The sequence below is a fragment of the Mytilus californianus genome, unplaced genomic scaffold (genome assembly GCF_021869535.1).
Source record: "Mytilus californianus isolate M0D057914Y unplaced genomic scaffold, xbMytCali1.0.p SCAF_4, whole genome shotgun sequence".
Taxonomy (NCBI): Eukaryota; Metazoa; Mollusca; class Bivalvia; order Mytilida; family Mytilidae; genus Mytilus; species Mytilus californianus.
In genome coordinates, this window is record NW_026262690.1 from 2,562,126 (window position 1) to 2,587,771 (window position 25,646).

At 32.6% G+C, this 25,646-nt stretch overlaps 1 protein-coding gene and 3 long non-coding RNA genes across 4 annotated transcripts; all 4 read right to left on the bottom strand.

Annotated features, from left to right (window-relative positions):
• Positions 1 to 1,955: 1,955 nt before the first annotated feature.
• LOC127737285 (uncharacterized) lies at positions 1,956 to 9,015 on the bottom strand. The gene is made up of 3 exons (XM_052247854.1): positions 8,945 to 9,015; positions 6,656 to 6,737; positions 1,956 to 4,220 (listed from the first exon to the last, which is right to left on the bottom strand). Exons 2-3 carry the CDS (start codon positions 6,694 to 6,696, stop codon positions 3,644 to 3,646), a joined length of 618 nt encoding a protein of 205 aa, XP_052103814.1. The 5' UTR covers positions 6,697 to 6,737; positions 8,945 to 9,015; the 3' UTR covers positions 1,956 to 3,643.
• Positions 9,016 to 9,733: 718 nt separating this feature from the next.
• Positions 9,734 to 14,907, bottom strand: LOC127737287 (uncharacterized). Its single transcript, XR_007999370.1, has 3 exons — positions 14,734 to 14,907; positions 11,714 to 11,844; positions 9,734 to 9,967 (listed from the first exon to the last, which is right to left on the bottom strand). It is a non-coding gene; the product is annotated as an uncharacterized LOC127737287 (long non-coding RNA).
• Positions 14,908 to 19,106: 4,199 nt separating this feature from the next.
• LOC127737286 (uncharacterized) lies at positions 19,107 to 22,730 on the bottom strand. The gene is made up of 2 exons (XR_007999369.1): positions 22,621 to 22,730; positions 19,107 to 21,404 (listed from the first exon to the last, which is right to left on the bottom strand). It is a non-coding gene; the product is annotated as an uncharacterized LOC127737286 (long non-coding RNA).
• Positions 22,731 to 23,843: 1,113 nt separating this feature from the next.
• On the bottom strand, positions 23,844 to 25,090 carry LOC127737288 (uncharacterized). Its single transcript, XR_007999371.1, has 3 exons — positions 24,976 to 25,090; positions 24,363 to 24,552; positions 23,844 to 23,886 (listed from the first exon to the last, which is right to left on the bottom strand). It is a non-coding gene; the product is annotated as an uncharacterized LOC127737288 (long non-coding RNA).
• Between the last annotated feature and the right edge of the window lie 556 nt (positions 25,091 to 25,646).

Genomic DNA, 25,646 nt, shown 5'->3' on the forward strand with positions numbered 1-25,646 from the left:
TAATCTAATACCTATTCAATTTATCAAAATGATCATGCTATAACTGAATCAAACGTGTGCTTTCGATCTTAATATAAGGATTTTCACGGTAATCTTCACACTAACAAAAATGTATGAAAAACGGGACCATAATTCCTTTCCTTTGGTAGATAACGTTTGATTTTTTCAGTTTAAAGGACTTCCTCCTTTTTAAATTTAGCTTGTTTCTTATACTTTTTTCCTATTGTTTAATTTCTTAAAGACCAGTTGAGTAAACTCCCCTTCGCAAGTAATTTCCATTAAACACAAATAAGTGTGTATATTATATTTGAATATTCACATCAGCGAAAGGACCATCACACTTCCCAACAGACCATCGCACTAAAAGACCAAAAAAGTGAAAAAAGTATATTTTAACAAAATGCATTTGACTAGCAGGTCGAACAACGGATGTTCTTAAACCCTGCTGACTGCCATGGCGATTGCCAAATGAACTGATCACCAGATGTAACAAAATGGGTCTTAATTATTAAATTAATACCAAACAGAAAACAATAAACTTGCGGAAAAGATGGTATACCGCAAACATGAGGTGCAAAAATTTGTACACCATATCCGGATTTCGACAATTAATGTCTCTTCAGTGATGTCAAGAATAGAAACGATATTTGGAAGGCCATATAATTTACCTCAATTTAGGATTGACTCTTCAATTTTGAAGAGTAGAAATAGGACGAACGGGTCATAAAAGCCCGAAGGCAAATATAATACAAGCCTGATCGAAAAAATATAAACAAGTCTAAATTTAAAACAACGTTCAAACCTATGATTGTGTTGAATAAAAACCGCAATTTTTATACGTGTGCATGCAAAACAAATGTCGGTAGAGGGGTCTTAATACAGCACAAACAACATTTTCCAAAAGACCAAAAAAGTGGAAAAGTATATTTTAACAAAACGCATTTGACTAGCAGGTCGAACAACGGATGTTCTTAAACACTGCTGACTGCCATGGCGATTGCCAAATAAACGGATCACCAGATGTAACAAGATGGATCTTAATTATTAATTTAGTACCAAACAGAAAAAAAAACTTGCTGAAAAGATGGAATACCGCAAACATGAGGTGCAAAATATTTGTACACCATATCCGGATTTCGACAATTAATGTCTCTTCAGTGATGTTAGGAATCGAAACGGTATTTGGAAGGCCATATAATTTACCTCAATTTAGGATTGATTATATATACAGTGCCTAGATTACCAACTTAACAATGTTAGAAAAGATCTGATTCTTTACTTCCTCCCCAACCGGGCTGGAACCTGCATTTTACTTCTCACGGAAACACTGCCTATATATACATTAAAACAGTATTGCAAATTTTACATAATGTATAACATACATTTCTAAAATTCCCCGTTGATAAATTAAGAAACTTAGGTTCCAACTCCTTCAGGCAAAGTTGACTTAGACAAATTTGGTAATTCTTTTGAAGTTTCTTTTAATAAAATGTCTTATAACGTTTCTGCGTATTTTTACATCCCTGACTTTCAAATACTTATGTTTGAATGTTCTGGATGAAGGTAAAGCCAGAAAATCACTTTGGATGTACGGAATTTTTACGGTGTTATGTTCATTTACATGCTTTTGTTAAATTTTGCATCAAAGGGTATCAAAAACTAAAATAACATAGTTTGTATCTGTAAATTAAAATTCAGTTTTATACACCACAGAATGTTTGGAATATTCTCAAGTCTAAATTTTAGCCTACCAACTGCAAAGGTTTCTTTCATATACGATATGCTGTTGTTATAACCATGAAGTGTGCATTTGAAGCTGTGGTACCTAGCATTCTAGTAAAGATTGAAAGTTTTTTTTCAGTAGCTCTGTTGAAAAATTATGAGTTGAAGATTGTACCAGTTCTTTGGTACATATAACTAGAAATGCAAAAGGATAAGACATTAACCAACACAAATATAATTGTTCTTATATTATTATGTGTTAACATGCATCTATTCAACAAATTATACAATAGTTAAAACAAAACATAAACCTTAATGAAATTTTTGAAAGAAAAAAAAAAATAATATGCAAAGTTATATAAATGATTATCAAGCATAACCAATAACGTATTTTTTTTTAAATATGGATTATAAGATTTAGTGCATTTTTAGTTTAAAATATCGGTAAGTAAAAACTTAGTCTGAGAATACATGTAATATTGTAATGTTATGGTCTTTATTATTCATGGTAGTATAATCAGTTTATTGATTGTGGCCATTATCAGGCAGAAGCAGAAGACGAGAGTGTTTTCCAAGTAACGGTACCAGGACAAGATTTCACAAAATAAACTGCACTGCATTACATACACAGTGTATGCTATAAATCTGCAACAGTCAGTTTGGAATCCATTAGTACTCAGAATCCTCCTCGTACATACATGTATTGAAATTGTTTCTGGAAGTATGAATGGGAATTCTGATTTATATTTATTAAAATCCAGTACAAATCAGAATTCTAATATCATCAATTAAGATATACATATTTGTACTATAGGAGGATCCTGGATTGTACTACATGAATATTCATAGACACATTATGCATGACAAAATTTTATCTAATCTACTAAACTGAAATAACCGTTTAACCATTTTAATTTCTTATTTAAACAAAACAACATAATAATTTATCATCTGCATTCCTTCAGGGTTAGGGTTAGAGTTAGAGTTGGGGTTAGGGTCACAGTAATACTCGATGTGTTCTTAACACAATTTTGTGTGAGTGTGACAGGTTGCAAATTTTCCTAAAGTTATGAAATTGAAACTATCACTGGATTCAACACCGGTGAAATTATTTCAGAAAAGGGCCTTGCGTAGATTATGCCATCAGATGGAACCGTATCTCGCAAAGAAGAATTGTAACAGGTTAAAATGTTGGAATTACCAGACTGAACAAATGCAGATTAAAGTTTACTACCTTGGTTAATTCTTAATTGAAATTTATTAACGGTTCAAAGTCAATCTATACGATTTTTTCAGGAGATCAATTAAAATTGGTATTGGTATTTGGTGCTTCTACGCTAAACCCGTAGCGTTTAGAATTTATAGCAAAGAATAGTTGGCTCGGATTCAAAGCAGTATATCTTATCATTACATTAATATGTAATAAGTACAATAATGCCATATTGTATTTCATTGATTTTGTTTTCCTACTTATACAATTTGAAACAAACCCAGTACGATCTAAATCATATAAGCTATAGTTTAGTAATATTCGAAATCCTGTGTACTGGATGGAAACTTAGTACAATCAAGAATTATCCTGGTACAAATCTTGACATCCCGAGTTCTACTAGTAGATATTAAAATTTCATTTGTTCTGAATTTAAAGTAGTATAAATCTGAATTCCTATATGTACCAGTAGAAACTGGAATTCTCGATTGTACCATGGTGATTCTAAGCCCTACATAATTCACATTTTAATTGTAACCTATACATAAAGATCATTTCAATGTATGTCATGTATGTTTTTTCAAAAAATGCTTCGTGATCACAATTAGATTTACAATCTAAAACAGATTTCTTTACTTGAATGGCACTAACTTATGAACAATATTATCCATTCAAAGTGAATCCTGATATAACTTATTTCTTCTTTCCTTTCTACGGTTTAACTGTTGGTATTACTTCCTCATATTCCTCTCCTGATTCATTTTTTTCACCTTCAAGTTTTAAATATAAGTGTGTTTGACCTGGATGTTCTACTGGCTTTTCGTAGCCTAGAACTTCTAGCTCTTGGACATTCTGATAAACGCTAGCTTCTGTATTTCCACTTTTATCAGTGCTGTTTATTACACGTTGTTTTATATTAACATCTTCATATTCCTTCTGTCCTTCATTACTGTATAAACTGCCTGTATGTTTATCTGTTTGGTCGTCAGCCATCGCCACATACTCCATTTGAGGTCCGACGTCATGAATATTGCTCTCGCCTTCCATTGGAATGTACTCTGCGTCATATGTATTATCTGATCTCACTCTATCCGTCTCGTTTTGATAAATAGTACTTGTATCTAATGGTTTCTCTTCATCAATATTACAACTGCTTTGCTTAGTTTGTTCATAATGGTTGGGCTTTGATTTCTGTCCAGTTTTGAAAACATCTTTGCTGGTGCCCTTTATCTCTTCACTTGTAAGAGCTTCATGAGATGGAATGGGGTCAAATTTTCGTTTATGAAATCTGCAATTTAATTGTACAACATGATAACAAATATAAGAATGATTATACCAAAACTATATCTTCGTGAAAGATAGAATAAGAATAAGAATGTTTATTGTTCCAATGAAGGGCCCTTGATAGGAAGCATGGAATTTACACACACACAACAATACACCTTTATTTTGTAAAACTTAAGATATGCCTTTGGTAATATACATGTAGGTAATTTCACACGGATCTGGTACCCTAATACTAAATATTCAAAAAGAAATGAATTTGCTTTATTGTAATAATTACACTTCTCAGTAAAAGTCTCTTTTTTTCACTGATCAAGCCGTTGATTTTTTTCTCGTTTGAATTGCTTCACATATTTTCATGTCGGGGCCCGTTTAACTGACTACACGATATGGGTTTTGTTCATTGTTTAATGCCATACGGTGACCTATAGCTGCTTGTGCACGTCATTTGGTCTCTAGTGGAGAGTTGTCTCATTTGCAATCATACCACACCTCCTTATTTTTATATTTATTTAGTTTTTTTCCATATTGTTAAATGGCCATTTTGAACTGTGGTATTACTTCGGTCCCTTCTTGCATTGTTTGCAGACTCTTTCGCTACGCCTGTATCATCTGAAGTGACGGTAAGAGTTCCAATCACGAAATTTAATTATTAGGTTAGGAATTTCGTTATCAGAAATTTCTAAAAACCTTTACTAAATAGTTTCTAAGATACAAAGATTTAGTTTGGACGTTTGCTTGTACATGGACCTACAGATTTTACGAAGATGTTATAATTCTATTTTGACAATACAAATGTCATTTTAAAAATAAGGAGATGTGGTATGACTGTCAATAAATCGACTATCGAACAATAGACCTAAGTACATAAGTGAAAATAGCTATATGACACCGTTCGGCTTTAAAAAACAAAGACTTACTGTAGAGTAAATAAAAAAAAATGATAACAAAATATGAAACGAAACAGAAAAAAAAACTATTGTCGTAATTTAAACTAAAATCAAACGTAAATAGATATAAGCAGATGTGGTATGAGTGCCAATGAGACAACTCTCCATCCAAGTCAAAATTTATAAAAGTAAACCATTATATGTCAAAGTACGGTCTTTAACACGGAGCATTGGCTCACACCGAACAGCAAGCTTTAAAGGGCCCTAAAAATTACTAGTGTAAAACCATTCAAACGAGAAACCCAACGGTCTAATCTATATAAAAAACGAGAAACGAGAAACACTTATGAACCACATCAACAAACGATAACTACTGAACATCAGATTCCTGACTTAGGACAGGTGCAAACAATTGCAGCGGGTTTAAACGGTACCAAACCTTCACCCTTATCTGAAACAATAGTGTAACATCACAACATAGAAGGACACACTATAAAATATCAATTGAAATGGCTTAACTCAATCAAAAGACATATTAACACCAGTAAACATACACTGAACAAATAAATTTGATCTATGATACAATGTAAATACAAAATAAATAAACTAAGGGAAGAATAATTAAAGTAACATGTTATACCGCTGTGAAATGTTAAACAATTTAAGAAAAACTATATGCTTGAACAAAAATATCAGCCATTTGCAATTACTTCAAACACAGGTAAATGAAAATAGTTTTGTTGTTAGGTATACGTGTACAGTTCAAATGGAGAAAGGAAATATTTCTACAAAATGAATAATTTTGATGTTCATAGTACGAAGAAGTGAAAATTTATAGTAATACTCAACACTTATCAAAGCTGGTATATAGACCAGATATAACTCTGAATAACATTAAATAACAATAAAGCATTACAATTAGTATCAAAAGGTCAAATAAACAAGAAAGTACGATTTGAGAGTACTCGCAGTTACTGACAGCTAGTTAAAAGCCAAAAATAATTAATAATAAAAAATCATGCATCAGAGACTAAAATCAACTAAAACACATCCCAGGGATTTAGTATTTTAGCGTCATGGACAGTAAATGAAGACATGACTTGTGCAATGCCAAAAATAAATGTATCGACAGGCAGTAGGATAGTTAGGAGTTAAATTCTTTATAGATCAAAATGAACGTGAGTGTGTCTTTATACATCCCGTTTGAAAAGAATACAAATTTAGTTATGTTTTAATTTGCTGATGACAAAATCGATATAAGTGCCAATGTAAACTATATTCAAAGATCTAATCACAACGTTGGTAAGATAACCTTTACTAATAAGTTTGTTTAAAGGTTCGATGAGTTTACACGGATCACATAGGGATTTCCGCGCTTTAAGTACAATATTACCGTAAAATTAAACGTAACTCCTTATTTCTACTTATTTTTATGTAAAAGCTTGATTTCTTCTTATGAATCATATTTCATTAAATTTTCCCAATTGTTTTTGCAGGCGGGCTGAATAAATAGATCCCAACACTACTCTAACCCCTTACATGTGTATACCTTTTACAGATGATTATTGCCACGGTTATTATAATAACCATGACAACCAAGACACTTCCTGCCACTGCTGCTACTAATGTGACTGAAAATGTAATAACAGTAAGATATAATCAACCTTCTTTCTACAAATGAATGTTATTTCATCGACATAGAACAAATCAAAATATTTATTGCATATGAATCACGTTTAAGATTTTATTGAAGACTACAAAAATATAAAATTGAAACAACTTCTCTTTGTGAAAACAAGCACTCCAAAATTTAATAGGGAAAATGAAAAGTTACACTTTAACCTTTCGGTAAGGAAATATTTATTCTATATTTTATTTTTATTGTTTATTGTTCTTGGTTTTTGTGTATAAGCCAATTTCTGAAAGTGACTAGCTGTCCAGCCTAAATTAGAGGTTAACACACATCATAACTATACGACTAATCACAAAAAAAAACAGAGTGAAAATGTAAATGGCATTAATTGTAGTTTCTCTAACATTTTCCTGGTTAAATATATGATTATAAAAATAAGAACATGTGGTATGATTGCCAACGAGACAACTATCCACTAGAGACCAAATGACATAGAAGTTAACAACTATAGGTGACCGTTGCTCGTTTTACCTCCCTAAATGTATTACAATAGATATAAGAAGATGTGGTATGAGTGCCATGAGACAACTCTCCATCCAAGTCAAAATTTATAAAAGTAAATCATTATAGGTCAAAGTACGGTCTTCAACACGGAGCCTTGGCTCACACCGAACAGCAAGCTATAAAGGGCCCCAAAAATTACTAGTGTAAAACCATTCAAACGAGAAAACCAACGGTCTAATCTATATAAAAAACGAGAAACGAGAAACACTCATGAACCACATCAACAAACGACAACTACTGAACATCAGATTCCTGACTTAGGACAGGTGCAAACAAATGCAGCGGGTTTAAACGTTTTAATGGTACCAAACCTTCACCCTTTTTCTGAAACAATAGTGTAACATCACACAACATAGAAAGACACACTGTGTATAATTTGGAGTTTAGTATGACGTTCATTATCACTGAACTAGTATACATATTTGTTTAGGGGCCAGCTGAAGGACGCCGTCGGGTGCGGGAGTTTCTCGCTGCATTGAAGACCCATTGGTGGCCTTCGGCTGTTGTCTGCTCTATGGTCGGGTTGTTGTCTCTTTGACACATTCCCCATTTCCATTCTCAATTTTACACTATAAAATATCAACTGAAATAGCTTAACTCAATCAAAGGACATATTAACACCAGTGAACATACACTGAACAAATAAATTTGACCTATGATACAATGTAAATACAAAATAAATAAACTAAGGGAAGAATAATAAAAGTAACATGTTATACCGCTATGAAATGTTAAACAATTTAAGAAAAACAATATGCTCGAACAAAAATATCAGCCATTTGCAATTACTTTAAACACAGGTAAATGAAAATAATTGTGTTGTTAGGTATACGTGTACAGTTCAAATAGAGAAAGGAAATATTTTTAAAAGACTGCCTAGTCTAACATTAATAAAACACGAAAATTGGGTCCTCCTGCCTCAACTACACGGTCTTTATATAGCATCTCTAAATAAATATAATCCTTTTCGAAAATTATATCTACTATTGTATATTTTTTAATTGTATTTATTTAAAAAAAAAAAGTAAAAGAAAATACCGAACTCCAAGGTAAATTAAGAAAAAGGAAAGTCCATAAAATCTGACAAAATCAAATGTTGGATTATATCAACCAACGGAACGAATGGAAAACAACTATCTTTTTCCTAAATTGAAAAGGCATTTTCCGAAGAAACGCCCTTAAGGAGTATCTAATACTTCTTTTTTCTTTATTGTTTTACATAGTTTGGTCTTGTGTCTTGTGCCGTTACACTACTGTCCCAGGTTAGTGGAAGGGTTGGTGCCTTCAAACATGCTTAACCCCGCCACATTCTTTATGTGCCTGTCCCAAGTCAGGAGCCTGTAGTTCATATAATTACTTACATCCACTTCATTTGAACTTTGGTGGATAGTTGTCTCATTGGCAATCATACCACATCTCCTTATTTTTATAGAGTAGGAGATTCCTGTCATGTTTACATACAACCATGAAATTAGTTTGGACACATTTCGGTATGTTGTCATTGTCCATTTTTTGTGAAAAAAAAATTGTTGAGTTTGTCAGGCAAAATTGATTTTGCAAGTATAATATGTAATACAACTTCCTTAACATGTTCAACTTTCATACTTCAGTTGATTATTTAATCCATAAAGTTTTACTTACTGTTTACAGCGTATGTAGCATTGCTGTCTGTAAAGAATAGTAAAAGAATAGAATTATATACACCCAAAGAATATTTAAAATTTTTTTTTTGCGAAATTAATAACAATACGAAAGCTGCTTATTTTGTCGATGTTTATACGCTTATCCCTAAAAGTAATCCACTAATTAAGTTGTATATCTTAGATAAAATTGAGAATGGAAATGGGGAATGTGTCAAAGAGACAACAACCCGACCATAGAACAGACAACAGCAGAAGGTCACCAACAGGTCTTCAATGTAGCGAGAAATTCCCGCACCCGGAGGCGTCCTTCAGAGCATGCATTCCTTATTACATGTAACTATCACTAACTTAACTTCAAAGGGTAATATAAATTCTGTTTCTTTTTTGTTTTTGTTCGATTTATTAACAACTTTTATAGAGCTTGACATTTTGTGTGGACACCTGTGTAATGGTGGACTGCATGTTACCATAAAGAGTTCGTTTGGAATTATTGTTGTTGGGTTACTGTCTCATTAACGTTATACCAAACTTTTTTTCAATTCCACCTGCATCTGAAATCATTTTACTTTTGGTCTTTGAGGATTTGCCTTTTCAGAATATATTATGTATTATCTGGGTGATATTTTTAAGTGTCAAAAATCAAACTTCCAATGAAGGTGATAGATTGATCTCTCGCTTGTGTGAAACTCATTTCCTTTCATACATTGAAAACTTAAGTATGTTCTAACACTCATATCTTAATTAACTTTAGAAATAATTAAGGTTGATATGAAGGTTGAATATTGTGTTGCATAATTGCTGAAGTAATTGTCCATGATTCTATATAACAAGTACACATACCGTCTGGAACTATACTATACATTGACACAAATGTTGTATTTTGACCCCCGCATGTTTCATTTCCGTTTCCTGGACAAGGAGAATTACAGAGTGTCCCGTTGATTTCGGTTTGTGGCGGTTGTTTACTGCAGCTGCAAGTAGCAACAGGATGTGAGTCCATAACCCCTCCGTCTATCTGACCCTTTGACACAATAAATTTAAACAAATATAAGTGTCCTCTTTTTTTTTGTCATATTTTTATTAAGTTGAGTTAACAGTAAATAAAATGATAGAATGACCTGAAATTACTCCCTTTACATATCACATTTGGAGAGATAGATAATACTGTGTTACTTTCCTGTTGCCATTCTGATTTGATGCATTTCATGTGAAAAGAGCAGAAAGTAACAACTAAATGTACTATACTCAAATGTCGTAGTATCATATTGACCGACTGAGGTGCGTATGGTGACCAGTAATTTTTCACATCTATGTCCTTTTCTCTTTGATAAAAAGTTGTCTCTTTGGCAATAATACCACATCTCCTGATTTTTAAACTAACAATTATTACTGCGAACAATTTATACATGACTTGATCAGACATTTTCATTATGAAAAGAAAAAAAAAGAAAAAAATTATAACAGAGATGATGAGTCGGATTTTTAGCGTGAAAGCTCACAATGTAAGTGTCAAGTGTAAATATCATACTCAAACACATTATTCCGAGACGACTCATCCTTGCTTTGATTTCGAATGCGGCTTGCGCTTGGCAAAAACAACGAATAAAAGTAAAAAAGTCAGAAGTATGTTCCAGCCAGATATCGAACCCACGACCCCTATCCCGCATTCGAGGCAAACACGCTTCCCAGGAATAGATTACCTTAGATGTATTTTGCAAAACTTTTCGGAATTTATTATAAGGTCCTCAATGCTCTTCAACTTCATACTGTATTTGGTCTTTTTAACTTGTTTTATTCGAGCGTCACTCATGAGTCTTTTGTAGACAAAACGCGCATCTGGCATACCAAATTATGATAATATAAAAAAAGAAGTGGTGGTATCGTTGTCCATGAGACAACTCTCCACCTGAGACCAAATGAAGTAGAAGGTTAATAACTATAGGTCACCGTGCGGCCTTCAACAATGACTCAATGAGCAAAACCTATACCGCATAGAAAGCTATAAAAGGCTCCGAAGTGACATATGTAAAACAATTTAAACGAGAAAACTAACGGACTGGTGTATGAACAAAACAATAAACGAAAAAAACAAACATGAAATACAGTAACAAACAACAATTTATAACTGAGTTACAAGCTCCGGACTTGGGACAGGCACATGCAGAATGCGGCGGGATGAAAAGTGTTTGCAGGCGCACTAACCCTTCCCCTAATCTGGAACAGTTGTGTAAGATTACAACATAAGAACAACCTATAAAAACCAGTTAAAAAGGGCTTAACTCATCAGATCAATACAAAGCACAAAAGCAACTAATAAAATCACAAGACACAAATTAAAGATCTGAGAAGTTACAGAAAGCTACTTCAAAGCCACTTACAACTAATAAAAAATATCATGTATCTAAGACTAAAATATCAATCAGTTCACATCCAACTCCTAATGGATTTAATGTAAAGACATAATTAGCAGTCTAAGAAAAACATGATCTTTTGAATCTCTTAAGCCTAGTATCTTTGATGTGTTTATTTCCACGAGACCCCATGCTGATGCTTTTGATATTATACAGACAATATAGTATGTTAATGAAGATCGTAAGTTGACCTCCAAATTTCGTTTTATTTTTGTGTCGTTTTTTGCTGTCTCTTTTGACGTATACCTACATTTCCATTTATAAATTTATACCTTGAACTATATGGATGTGGTGGGGATCTTCATAGACAATAGATAGAGAGAAGCAATGAAGCCGATTTAAATAGAATAACCTACCGAAGTTGCTATCCAGGTGTAGTGTCGCTCATCACAAAATTTAGAACACATTTCAATCGACATATAGTTACTGCTGAAGGATTTGTCCGAATCGAAACCCGTATAGCATCCATGAAACAGGAACAGTAAACCTGGAGTAAAAAATTAAAAAAAAAATCATTTTTTAATTGTATAGTATTTTGAACAGATATATCATTTTCAGGAAGGGTTTTGAAAAAATACCGGTACTAGTAGAGAGGAAGCCAAATATTTGGATTTAGCCTTTAATCGAAGGAAATTTCTCTTCAAGACTGGTATTTTTGCCAGTACCCTCCTAAACATGATATATATCTGTTAATTACACCAATAGAGATGGTAAAGTGAAACATTTTATTTATGATTCCATCATTCTTTCGCTTCAAGTCGTTATTTATCAAAGACAACCACATTGATAAAACACACAAATGACCAAGCATCTCCGTGACGGGTAAAAAAAGCATAAATGTATTGTCAAATACCCATACTTAGAGGGTAAAAAAGTCACATCTTTGTGCATATATCCCGGCGAAGGTGAAATATATACAATATTCAACGTATAGAAAGACCCAAAGTCTCTAATAGGTATAATTCTAAGCAAGTTATCCTACCAATCAGTTTATTTGGAATAATTGTGACGTTGATACAAAGTGTGAACTTGAAAGCGACATATCCTTATACTCTTATCGGAGGCAAATTTTGTCAAAGTTTGAAAAAAAAGAATAATAATCAGAAAAAATACAGTTAGGTTTTTACGTTTTGGAAAAGGAAAGACCTTAATTTAAAAACAACTACATTGTCAATATACTTGTAAAGGTTTTTCAATATATACAGTATCTTATAAAATTGTAGGTTATGTTTCGATTGTCAATTTGCTTATAAAACACTACCTAAATGTATATTTCATTGTTAAACAAGAAAACACGAAGCAACCGAAACGGTAACAGAATCCGCCTCTTTCCTATTATCGCCTAGAATGCGAGGAAAAGTTACTTCTTCCTCTCAACCTAGATTAGCGGTTGACGGCCGACTCCCACCCGTACCGTGACACCTCTCTACATTAATTTACTTAGTAGTACATGGCTGGAAAGTTGGATATACTACTTGCCTCCGGTACATTGTACATGAATGTAACATATATTCTTTAAATTATACTCGTCCTACCGAATATATATACATTGTGAATATACACTTTTCACACACTCGCCCACTTTTAAAAAATATATATAACCACTTAAAGAAACTGCAAACTCCTCCCGCCTACGATATGATATGATATATAGTATATTGTTTTATACTAGTACTTTTCCATTACTCTCCTACTAATTATAAACCCACTTATAAAATTTGCCGGCCGATGTTGCCGGGATTAAAAAATGATTACTGCACTTATATTGAGGAATATTGTCCCTCGTAGTATATATCATATTGCACCTGCAGGCTCGTGCAATGTGATATATTGCTCGTAGTTGCATAGGAGTAGACTGAAAAGGGGGTAAAACTTCTGAAAAAGAACAAGCAAACAAAAATCTATAGGCTACAAGTTAGCAGTGCTCTCTGTCATTTTCATTTTTTGCTTTCAGTATTTGTTTTCCAGGAAAGTAACCGGGGCAACTGCCTCCCTTCCCCCGCCAGCTCCTATCCACCTGGCTCGGGACAATATTCCTCAACATCATAACCCTAAAGTTTCTACACATTTGTACTTTTTTTCTGGATATTTGATTTGATTAACATAGGGAAGTTTGAAAAAAAGGTAGCATATATCATTTTTCCGATATAACATACAGTTCGTTATGCTCTAGTTAAATGCAAAATTTCATTCAAATTTGTGTAATAGGTCATTAACGTACCTATAGAAATAAACAGTCTATATATTTGTTTTCATAAATTATAATATTCTTTATTTTATAAAAGATTGTTTGTAAACATAAATCAAATCAGATTCATATGATTGTATAAAGTTTCCGTTGGTGTAAGTATTGTATTATCACCATATATTTTTTACAACAATGGTAGTAACTTTCTTTTTGAGTTGACATTTTTCCTATCATCAAAACCAAAAGCCCGACATAAAGGCAATTATACAACGTAGTCTGGGTTTTAACATTTGAGAGACTGTAGAAAAGCATATAGGGGAATTCTTTTTCTGTTTGCTCAATAATTTAAACAACTCTAAAAGAAAAAGCAGTGACCCCGCCTGCAGGAATCTCTTTGTAAAGGGGACTGATTGATTGATTGATTGATTGATTGATTGATTGATTGTTGCATTGCTAAACGCACAATGACAAATATTTCATGCATATTCAGGACGAGAAAAAATCTCATAGGTAATTTCTGCAAAGTTGGTTGACCGTGATGAAAAGTGGGGATTTGGACTGCCACTGGAAAATGAGGGTATGTTGGATATCGGAAGGAATGTGGTCTTGCAAAAGGCCACCTACGGAGATCCCTCAAAGAGTTGTTGCAATGGTTCTTACATGTGCGCAGAGAGCGTGGCACTCGCCATACACGAAACATTGGATTAAACGTTTCCATATTCCGACCGGACGTGGCTGTGTATTCATACATCCTGCACAGACAAACAGACGCCTTTCATTAGCACGATTTTTATGAGTAGATTGGAGGATTCCAGTAATGACCATATTTCTATACCTAAACCAACCTTTGTGGTTGTAAAGGGGTAGTACCAGATGATATCATTATTTTCGGCGACTACAGTCATAAGGGGTAACACCCAATTTACTTTATATTTTTTTTCTTTTAAACTGAAAGTGACAATACCATGGAGTTTTATTGTGCGTTAAGCAAAGCAACAATCAATCAATCAATCAGTCCCCTTTACAAATGAGGTTCCTGCAGGCGGGGTAACTGCTTTTTCTTTTGGATTTGCTTAAATTATTGAGCAAACAATGAGAGAATTCCCCTATATGCTTTTATGAGGGGTTGTTGTTTTATATTTAATATTAAACGACATGAACTCTAAAGATTGACATCCCTATACTCACATTTTGACTGTCCGGTGTAAAAAATCAATAATATCAAAGCAACAACATAAAAATTCCTTTCCATAGTTATCAAAATCTCTCTACGTGAGGCTTATTTCTAACCACTTTAACGTCGGTAAAACACACAAATATCGTATTCCTTTGGAGTGTTTTAAAAATAACCTGTTCACAAAATATTTGATATATTTATTATATAACGATCTGATCTATTGCGTGTGTAGTGTGTAAAAGGTAAGTTGGCATGACGCTACCGAAATTGGTATGTTATGAGTTTGAATATCCCCTTGGTACCTCTCTTTTATCATGTTTATCTGGTCAACAGAAGGAAGTTTGGAGAATGCAAAAAAGAATTATTAATTCTTAAGATATTTTCTTTTATCTATTGTTAATGAAATTTAATTTGTACTTGTCAAAACTACTACGGACTCGCTTTATGTTATGTGTATCTGCATAAGTTCGGGTATTTATCGCAGATTTTTTTATAAAAGTCCATCGCACCATAAAATCTGTTTCTTAATTCCAGTGTAAATAGAAAATGTGCACTTTTTGTCCTGTTTTGACGTCAAATATATTGTGAAAATTTGACCTTTCTGATATGAAAAGTATCTCTCTAATAGATAATACAGAACGGTATGTCCACGGTGAATGTTTGTCGTTTGACCAAAAGGACAATGACACTACGTACAAAGGTACGTTGACATTAGACTATGTCATTTTTTTTTTTTTTATGTTAGATATGTCAATACTCCTCATATTGTTGCTCCGATTCATTTGTAGTTTACGAAATAGCAGCAGTATCCTCAACTTTGCAATTGAAATGTACATATAGATGATCTGAATTTTCAATTCCCACATGAATCTCATACGCAAGCTCGTCTGACTCACTGTTGAACAAGACTTCTATAACATTCAGACTTCGACCTTTTATAGCTGACTATGCGGTATGGGTTTTTTTGCTTATTGTTGAAGGCCGTACGGTGACCTATAGTTGCTAACTTCTATGTCATTTGTTCACTTGTGGAGAGTTATCTAATTGGCAATCATACCCCATCTTCTTATTTTTACCGTGAGGGCATTCCGGTATTATGCTGCCGCAGAACTTTCTACCCACGTGACTTGCGTTTTTGACTGATAACCGAACGTATTGCGTATGATTACGCGGATATTATCGAGTGTAAAATAACATTCCTTATCGCTTGTTATATATTAATTTCATCAATAAATATTCATGAAAATAATTTTTAAGAACATAGATAAATGATATGAAAATGTTTTATCGTGAGAAATATATAAACGCATGCGGAAGAATATCTCAAGAACGTTTTGTAACAAACGTGGGAAAATATGAATGCCTACTCAAATCCAATTTATTAGAAAAACGAATTATTACAGAAGAGTGTCCACCATGCACTTGCACTGCACTATCATTAGAATAGTAGAATAGAATGATATACAAATGGATGAAAATTATATATAACTGTTATACAAATATTAATATAATAAATAACAACAAGAGGCTCTCAAGAGCCTGAATCGCTCACCTGTTATTTTTTTGCTTAAATCTTTCATCAATGATTCTTTTTGTAGATCTTACTTTGCTGAACATTTTTGATGTTTACAGTTTATCTTTATCTTCAATAATATTCAAGATAATAACCAAAAACTGCAAAATTTCCTAAAATAACCAATTTAGTGGCAGAAACCCAACAATGGGTTGTTCGGTTTGTCTAAAAATTTCAGGGCTGATAGATCTTGACCTTTTAAACATTTTTATCCCATATTAGATTTGCTCTAAATGCTTTATTTTCTGAGATATAAGCCAAAAACTGCATTTGTCCCCTATGTTCTATGTGTAGCCATGTCGGCCATGTTTGTTTATGGATCAAAAATTCGGATACAATTCATAAACTAGATTCCTAAAGGAACATTCATTTAAAGTTAAGAACAAATTGTGCAAAATTGTCTTTAAAGGGCAATAACTCCTTAAGCGGTCAATTGACAATTTTGGTCATATATACTAGTACTTTTTTGTAGATCTTACTTTGCCGAACATTATTGCTGTTTACAGTTTATATCTATCTATAATAATATTCAAGATAATAACAAAAAACTGCAGATTTGCTCTAAAAGCTTTAGTTTTTTAGATATAAGCCAAAAACTGCATTTGTCCTCTATGTTCTATTTTTAGCCATGGCGGCCATGTTTGTCAATGGATCAAAACTTCGGATACAATTTATAAACTAGATACCCTAAGGAACATTTAGTTAAAGATTGAAGATACTTGACCCAGTAGTTTCAGAGGAGAAGATTTTTAAATGTTAGCAAACTTGATGAACAAATTGTGTAAAATTGTCTTTAAAGGACAATATCTCCTTAAGGTGTCAATTGACAATTTTGGTCATATATACTTTTTGTAGATCTTACTTTGTTGAACATTATTGCTGTTTACAGTTTATATCTATCTATAATAATATTCAAGATAATAACAAAAAACTGCAAAATTTCCTTAAAACTACCAATTTAGTGGCAGCAACCCAACAATGGGTTGTTCAATTCGTCTGAAAATTTCAGGGCTGATAGATCTTGACCAATTGAACAATTTTAACCCATGTCAGATTTGCTCTAAAAGCTTTAGTTTTTTAGATATAAGCCAAAAACTGCATTTGACCCTTATGTTCTATTTTTAGCCTTGGCGGCCATGTTTGTCGATCGATCAAAACTTCGGATTCAATTTATAAACTAGATACCATAAGGAACATTTATTTAAAGTTTGAAGGTATTTGGCCCAGTAGTTTCAGAGGAGAAGATTTTTTAAATAGTTTACGACGACAGACGACAGACGATTGACGCCAAGTGATGGCATAAGCTGACATGGGGCCCTTTGGGCCCCGATGAGCTCAAAAACCAGAGTATACTATAACAAATGATTATATCACTACAATATAATAGTTATAACGGTGAGGTTGAATTCCTTGTCATTTATTCATCATCCACACAGGAACTTATCTCAGAAAAAATATATCTATGTTCCTTAACCTAACTTTCAGGTATAGAGATGTGATTTTTTTTCTGAGACAAGTGCTTGTGACCATCCACCAGAACTTGCGGTCATCCGATGTTCAGTACTTCAGTACTTCAACTGTATTAGAAGTTCGTCTGGTTTATTGTTGTACAAGACTTCTGTAACAACCAGACTTAGAAACTACCGTTACTGCAACTTATTTTTCGTCGATATATTTTCGTACTCGTTCTCAACTATACTTTAACTTTCATTTTTCTTTGACATTTTGCTTCTACGTAGTGCTGCTGTAGAGGCCAAGGTCATAGATAGGACACTATTTAAAGATTCACCCGTTGACATTTTATTTTTATTTTTAAATTGTATTCATAAACGAGAAAGGTGTAGCATAGAAACCCCACGACTGACCAGAAAAGTGATGGATGTTTGATTAGTTTCTGAAGTGGAGTTATCGTCAAGCTTTGTACAGATTATGTGGTTCAGCGTGGAAAGCCCACGACTTACAAAAAGAATGCAGGCGCTTTCTTATGTATTTAAATTTGATTGGGGATTGTGGTTTAGCATGGAAAGCCCACACTCACACCGAAATAATTATTCTTGAGAAATGTTTAGTACCAACAATTTCTGGTTATTTTATTGTTCGCTTCATCGAGCGACACATTTCATAAAAGATTGTTTTGATGAATACCGTCAGTGTATAAGTCGAAATGATATCTAGCTATCTCTGTGTTTGCCTTTCTTGTATTTAGGATTGAGAATTGCGAAGTCCAAAGAGAAGTATGTACAATACTGTTTCTATGTTATTGTTTTGTTTCTATCAATCTCTTGATATATGATGAAGAGTCGGTTCCAAAGTATGTTATCACTTTCTTTGTAGTCTATGTAGTGGTGACCTTTTTTATAATTATTTTGTAAAATTCCATTGAATAATGTGGAATTTTAGAAATGGTACTCTTAAAACTTTTGAGAAACAGGATAGGAAATTGCCAAGTTCTTGAAGTTGCTCAATGAAAAGGTTAACGGTAGTGGTAGTGTCTGACGTTGACCTTATTCCAATTCTATGATCTCTCTCTTTGGTCGTCTAATCACAGATATCAACCCAAATGTATATCCAAATATTACCGAAATGCCTTATTGATCTATCTATATTTCGATTGAAATATCGAAAACCATCTGCTGCAGTATATTCAGAATGACCCCACCATTGAATTTCTCGATCTACAGTATTAAGCTTTCTTTGATAGTATAACAAGTTAGTATTTGTATTTAGTTGTTAATTTTAGAAAAATCAAAATACTTCAACAACGAAAGGCAACACAAATGTAATACAAATGCTCCAGAAAACCTATTAAGGGAAAATAAAAATAAATTTAATTTTCCAAGATGGCGGACAATGGCAGCAAATTAAAATTGTCTAATATTTGTTGTTGGTCGTAAAAACGTCTCTCAGGGAAGAATTATGTACAACGTTATTTATAAACATTGTTTGTGCATATGTTCACTAAAATTATGTGCTTAAACAGTAAAATTGTCCTACAAATCTTCGCTCTTCTTTTCAACTTTTGTCTTCCTGTCTTCAAAGCCTCACGTTCACGCAAGATGCACTCACAAACTTTATATAATAGTCCGAAAAGAAAACATGTGTTTACTCCAATAATAAAATACAGAAACAACACAAATTCCCAAATATTTGTTTCGGGATAAACATTGGTAGAATGCTTAGGTTTCGATAGATCACTGAATTTTGTGGACAGTTTCCTCAGCAGAATATTGACATTCTGATCAGCTTTGAATGTGCAAAACTCTCTAAACGAATATACGGAAGCTTTATTTTGAATTCGGTAAGACTACGAAACATTGACCTTTTCTTTTGAATAAAATACATTTAAGGCAAAGTACCACAAAGATAAAAAGTAAAATCCTTTTTTTTTCAGTTTTCGCCATTTCAAGGACGTAAGTAAATTTAAATAAAGGTACACATAAACTATATACCAACCAATCCCGATAGCATAGTAAACAAAAACAATGGTTTCCTTTTCGTAAGTTTTTAATTTTGTCCAAAGAAGTAACTTCCTGATTAATTCATATCACGAATTATTTCCGTTGTTCGTTTTATCTGTACACTTGCTAGTACAGTGTACTTTTAATTTGTTCCTTGTCGTTTCTGTACATTTGTCTCGTTTCTTTTGATTTGTCTCTTTTTCTTTCTGTAGATTTGTGTCGTTGCATTTGATTTGTCTCTTTTTCTTTCTGTAGATTTGATACGTTGCTTTTGATTTGTCTCTTTTTCTTTCTGTAGATTTGTGTCGTTGCTTTTGATTTGTCTCTTTTTCTTTTTGTAGATTTGTGTCGTTGCTTTTGATTTGTTTCTTTTTCTTTCTCTAGATTTGTGTCGTTGCTTTTGATTTGTCTCTTTTTCTTTCTGTAGATTTGTGTCGTTGCTTTTGATTTGTCCGTTGTGGTTTCTGTAGATTTGTGTCGTTGCTTTTGATTTGTCCGTTGTGGTTTCTGTACATTTGTGTCGTTGCTTTTGATTTGTCCGTTTATTCTTTTCTCTAGATTTCGATTCCTTATTTACTTAGCTGGGTTACCGTTTTTCTACCCGCTATTCAAACATATTTTTGATTTTTCTTTTTTACTATCCTTTTGATTGACATTTTGGGGAATATAATTTGAAGAGTTTCAATTTAGAAATTCCAAAGAATTACAATGGCAAATAATCTAAGCACAGCACTTTCTTATTTACCCACACGTCGTACTTCTTTTATATAATATTCCTTTTAGTTATATAGAATGAATCAACCTGGCTTTGACAGATGATGAATGTTACAGAAAAGATTTTTGTTCCTGTGCAGACAACTTAAATAAACCATAGTTCGTATTAGAAACTATTGCATCTAATATATTTAATGTTCATTGCAGCTGTTATATAGTTCCTATTTGTCTGATTGTGGTATATTGTATCACATAAGGTTTCCGAAGTTGCTACTTATTAATACTCTATATTTCTTCCGATTAAATCGTTGTTGCTCATTTCTCTTTTTTTTTCAATGCTTACTGTGGCATCATAAATTCATATTCTTCCTCTGTGTTTTCAAGGACTTGTGTTTCACTTTTTATGGTATCTTCTTCCGAGTCGGCATTAAGCGTTGAATACAAATGTGGTGCGCTTTCTGTTCTCGTCGGAATTTCGTATTCTTCAGATTTATGTTCATCAATATTGTAATAAAGCTCATCATTAGCATTTGCCTTTTGATTTAATTTTTTTTCGACTGTGTCAGAGTCTGCATTAATATTCATATATTTTTCGATACTTTTATTTCTATATATATTTCTGACAGCTCTGTCCCTCTCGATTTCCTCAACAGTTTCGTATTTGGCGTCGTCTTGGCCATAAGTGTTATTCTTCATCCCTGATTCATTAGTACATATGTTGATCGACTGTTCATTATTACTTTTGTCCTTATAGACAACAGTCTCATAAAGTTCTCTTTCGCTGATATTACTATTACTATGATCTGTGTGGACATAATAGTTAAGCGTTCCTTTACTTTCTGATTTCATGTCACGTGACTTTATGTCATTGTTTTTGTCTAATACTAAACTCTTACATTTAAGGTTAGATGTTGTCGTAAAAGAACGTGTTTGATATCTGAAAGAAATAAGAAAACGAAGAAAACAGTAGTACAGACCAAGGACTGACAACAAATATGGTACTGAAACAGAATTTCCTCCTCATTGCTATACCTATTTATTTTATCCATCTGTTCGTATCTTTTGAAATTTATATAAGCCAGCCCAGTAGCCAGTATTTCGGTACTGGCATGAAAAAAACGGATATTGTATTATTTAAATTTGCTGTAACAAAATTTGGAAATTATTTCAAATTCAGAAATATATCTCCCTCATGCAATGCCCGGCTTTGGCTATACTTTTGGTCTTTTTAGGTTTATAAGCCCATTAATTTTTTTAAATAAATTATGGGTTTTCAAATATTTTGGCCTCCAGCATCACTAAAGAAACATTTAATGTCGAAATGTGCATCTGGTGGAGAGAAAAATTGGTAAGGTTAATGTTATTACTACCACTGGGTCAATAACTCTGCTGGTGGACTGTTAGTCCAAGGGTGTTACATCAGCCCATGAGCCAGTACTTCGGTTATGACATGAAAAAAACGGATATTGTGTAATGAAAATTTGTTGTAACAAAATTTTGAAAATTATTTTAAATTCATGACTATATCTCCCTCATACAAACTCGGATTCTTTGTCCAACTTTGGCTATACTTTTGGTCTTTTAAAGTTTATAAGCTCTTTATTTTTTTAATAAGTTTTGGATTTTAAATATTTTGGCCTCGAGCATCACTGAAAAGACATTTATTGTCGAAATGCACGTCTGGTGCAGAAAAATTTGTACCGTTAATGCTGTTATACGTTACATTTATAAACGTTTTATATTGCATGTTGAAAGGTTCTGTGTAGTTAGACCATTAAGGAATATTTAGATAACAGATGTCAAATATGTGTTTGATATTGTTTTTGATTATTTTTTATTTCCTTTTTCAAAGCCTAAATTTGTACCAGTTTGAAAGTTTTCTCATATTGTGTGATGTAAAGGAATCTCTTTTAATATTCTTCAAGGGGTGAAATTTTGCCCTTTTTTCTTATATGATATATTATAATATTAATCTATTAATTTTGCCAGTTTGCAACTTTGCGGTAACAGATAACCCAAGTTTCTGTGACATCCCTGCACTGTGACCATTAAGGCATATGTGTTAACTCCCCCTACACTGTGTCCAGTGACCTAGACCAGTGTTCGAGCGATTACTTATCAATATTTAATAACCTCATATAATGTTTTCTTACCTTCTGTAAAGAATCAGAATAACAACGGTTATCACCATGACACCAATAACTGCAAAGACTGCTCCTACCACTATACCTATCGTATTGCATGAAGTAAAGACGATGACTTCGATGTTAATTTATTGTTCATAATATATATATATGATATTTTCCTATTTGTGAAAAACTGTGTATGAAGCTTATATGCTCAGCACATATACATTAAAATCAACAGCTCAAGGAAAATTGACAAAGCATTTTAGAGAATATTTTTTTTTGGTAAACTATGAAAGAATTGCCATCTTTTGATGAAGCCTACAATACTATTCAAAAACGTTTCCCTTCAATATATTAATAGGCAGTATATATATCAAACAATATTTTATATATTCTAAGAAAGGCTATTATTGCTTTTGGTTAATTGTTTTGTACATAAATCAGGCCGCTAGTTTTTCGTTTGAATTGTTTAATATGTGTAATTTCGTGGCCTTTTAAAGCTTACTATACTCTATGTGTTTTATTCATTGTTGAAGGCTGTGCGGTGATCTAGTATTATTGCTGTACGGTGATCTAGTATAATTGATAACTTCTACGTCATTTAGTCTCCGGTGGAGAGTTGTCTCATTGGCAAAATACGATATCTTCTTATTGTTATATCCAAGAACTGACAGTATGTTTTTTCTTTGAGTTAAGCAGGATTTTTTCATGTGTAGTAATATATATATTCCATGTTTTACTAACAGGGTCAGAATCTAAGTTTTAAATCCTACTTAAAATTGAATATTTAAGAATATATATCATACATCAAAAAGTCGATTTTTTTTTCATTTCTGAAAAATCTTATTGAAAATGGCCCTGATAGAGTTAAGGAAAATTGGACCTGTCTCTTTCAGGAAAAATTCGTAAAACTTATTTATTGGCCCTTTTGTGAAATAAATTCATGGAAAATTCTCCCTTTCTCTACATCATAAATTTTACGTTATCGAGAAAGTGTATATTATAAGTGGGAGGTTAGGCTAGCTATAAAACCAGGTTTAAATTACTAGTATCATTTTTTTCGGGAAATGTCTGTTCTAAGTCAGGAATATGACAGTTGTTTTCCATTCGTTCCCTTGGGTGATAAAGTCTAACGTTTGATTTTGTCAGTTTTTATGGACTTTGCCATTTTTAAATTTACCTTGTAATTCGATATTTTTGTCATACTATTTTTCCGTGTATACTTATAAACAGGATATTATAATTAAACATGACATCACTTACGATCATTATTTCCTGTGTTCTTGTAACCTATAAAACATATATTTATAATGGTAATATTTCCATTTACACTGTATACTCTACTTTTCACATTACACAAAACAGAAATTTTCTTCAATTAACTTTGATATGAAAACAAAAACAGCCTCCAAAAACACAAGTTACTTTAAAGCAAATGATGTCAGTAATGTGTATACTTTAATGCTTGAACATCCACATTTCGGACAAAAAATAGGATGAAAATAAAAAATAAATATCTGTTGTAAAAAGATAACACCTATATGCTTATCTACGACCCAGCTTCAGTTCCACTTGTTCATCTTAACTAAGAGTTGAACTGTTCTAGTTTCGGTATATGCTTTTGATTTGTGTCAAACATTCTGCAGATATGTTGATTACAAGATAGTAAGAAAAAAGGTGTCCAAAAGCTATATATTCAAATGTCATTGTACAAATAGTGTTTGGGAAATACCCAAAAAAACCACCGCCTTCATATACGTACATACCACGCATAGCCACACCATGAACAGAGTAAATTGTTTGGTTGTAGCCACCGCATATTTCATCCGGGCTTTTTGGACATGGAAAATTACACAAGCTTTCATTCACTTTATTCATAAGAGTTTCATTACTACAGCTACAAATGCCATGTGCCTCATAAGCATTTGTCAGAAAAAGTGCGCCAGTTATCTTGACCTTGAATTAAGAAAAAAAACAGATAAGTAATATGTTATGAAGTAATATTGAAACAAATCAATTTTTATATTTGTTATACAATGTATCTGTTACAGGTTCAAACCTAGATTTTAAGGAGATAAAATCATATGTAAGACATTTGCTTATACCAGCAATAAAAATGACTATACTGAACTTTTATTATATATAGCTTTAACATATTTTAAATTAAATTTAGAATAGGATAAAAAGACATGAGAGGTTCTCTTGTGGCATATATCAAAGATTCTTACACAATTATATAGTGCAGAAAACATTTATCTTTCAACAAGTCACGAATATTTATGAAACGAACACAAAATTAATTTCATGATATTGAAATTTAATAACTTTACGATATTAAGAATTGTGATAAAATCGTTTAATTGGTAAACGATAACTTACAGACAACGCAGCTAGGCTATAGTGACCTACTTTACAAAATTCTATACAGATGGAACTGGACATAAATGTTTTATTCACATACGAGGTATTTACTTCAACATTCAGATAACATCCATAGTACCTAAAACTTGATCCTGTTAAAAAAATAAAACAAAAAAGCAAAACATTATTTGTTCCATTCGCAGCAATTTTATACTACACTTTATTTTTCATTGTTAGAGATGATATTGTGAACTATAAAGTAATTTATATACAATTACGTTGTTTTATTCTTACGCTCTGTGGTTTCGTTTTATTACCGATTCGCCTTATATTATGTACTAATTGCAATGGGTCAAATGTTTCATTGTTTGCTGCTTTTCCCACACCCATTAACGATATGCACTGTTCATATCGTTGCAGTAGTTTTATGAATGAATGTGGTCCTGTCAATAAATGCTACAAATAGCCTTTTTATACTAGTGGGCCATAATATATGTTATAATATTTTGGATAGTGATGAAAATCACGGGTGGTGCGATACTTTTTCCAGGTGTATATAAGATGTAATTTTCACTAAAACTGTAAGTTTACAAATTGAATGTGTTATCCTCTGGTATAACCATATTATATTTTTCTATACCTTTTGTAATCTTATGGTCAACGTAAAAGATTGGCATAGGCTTACAAAA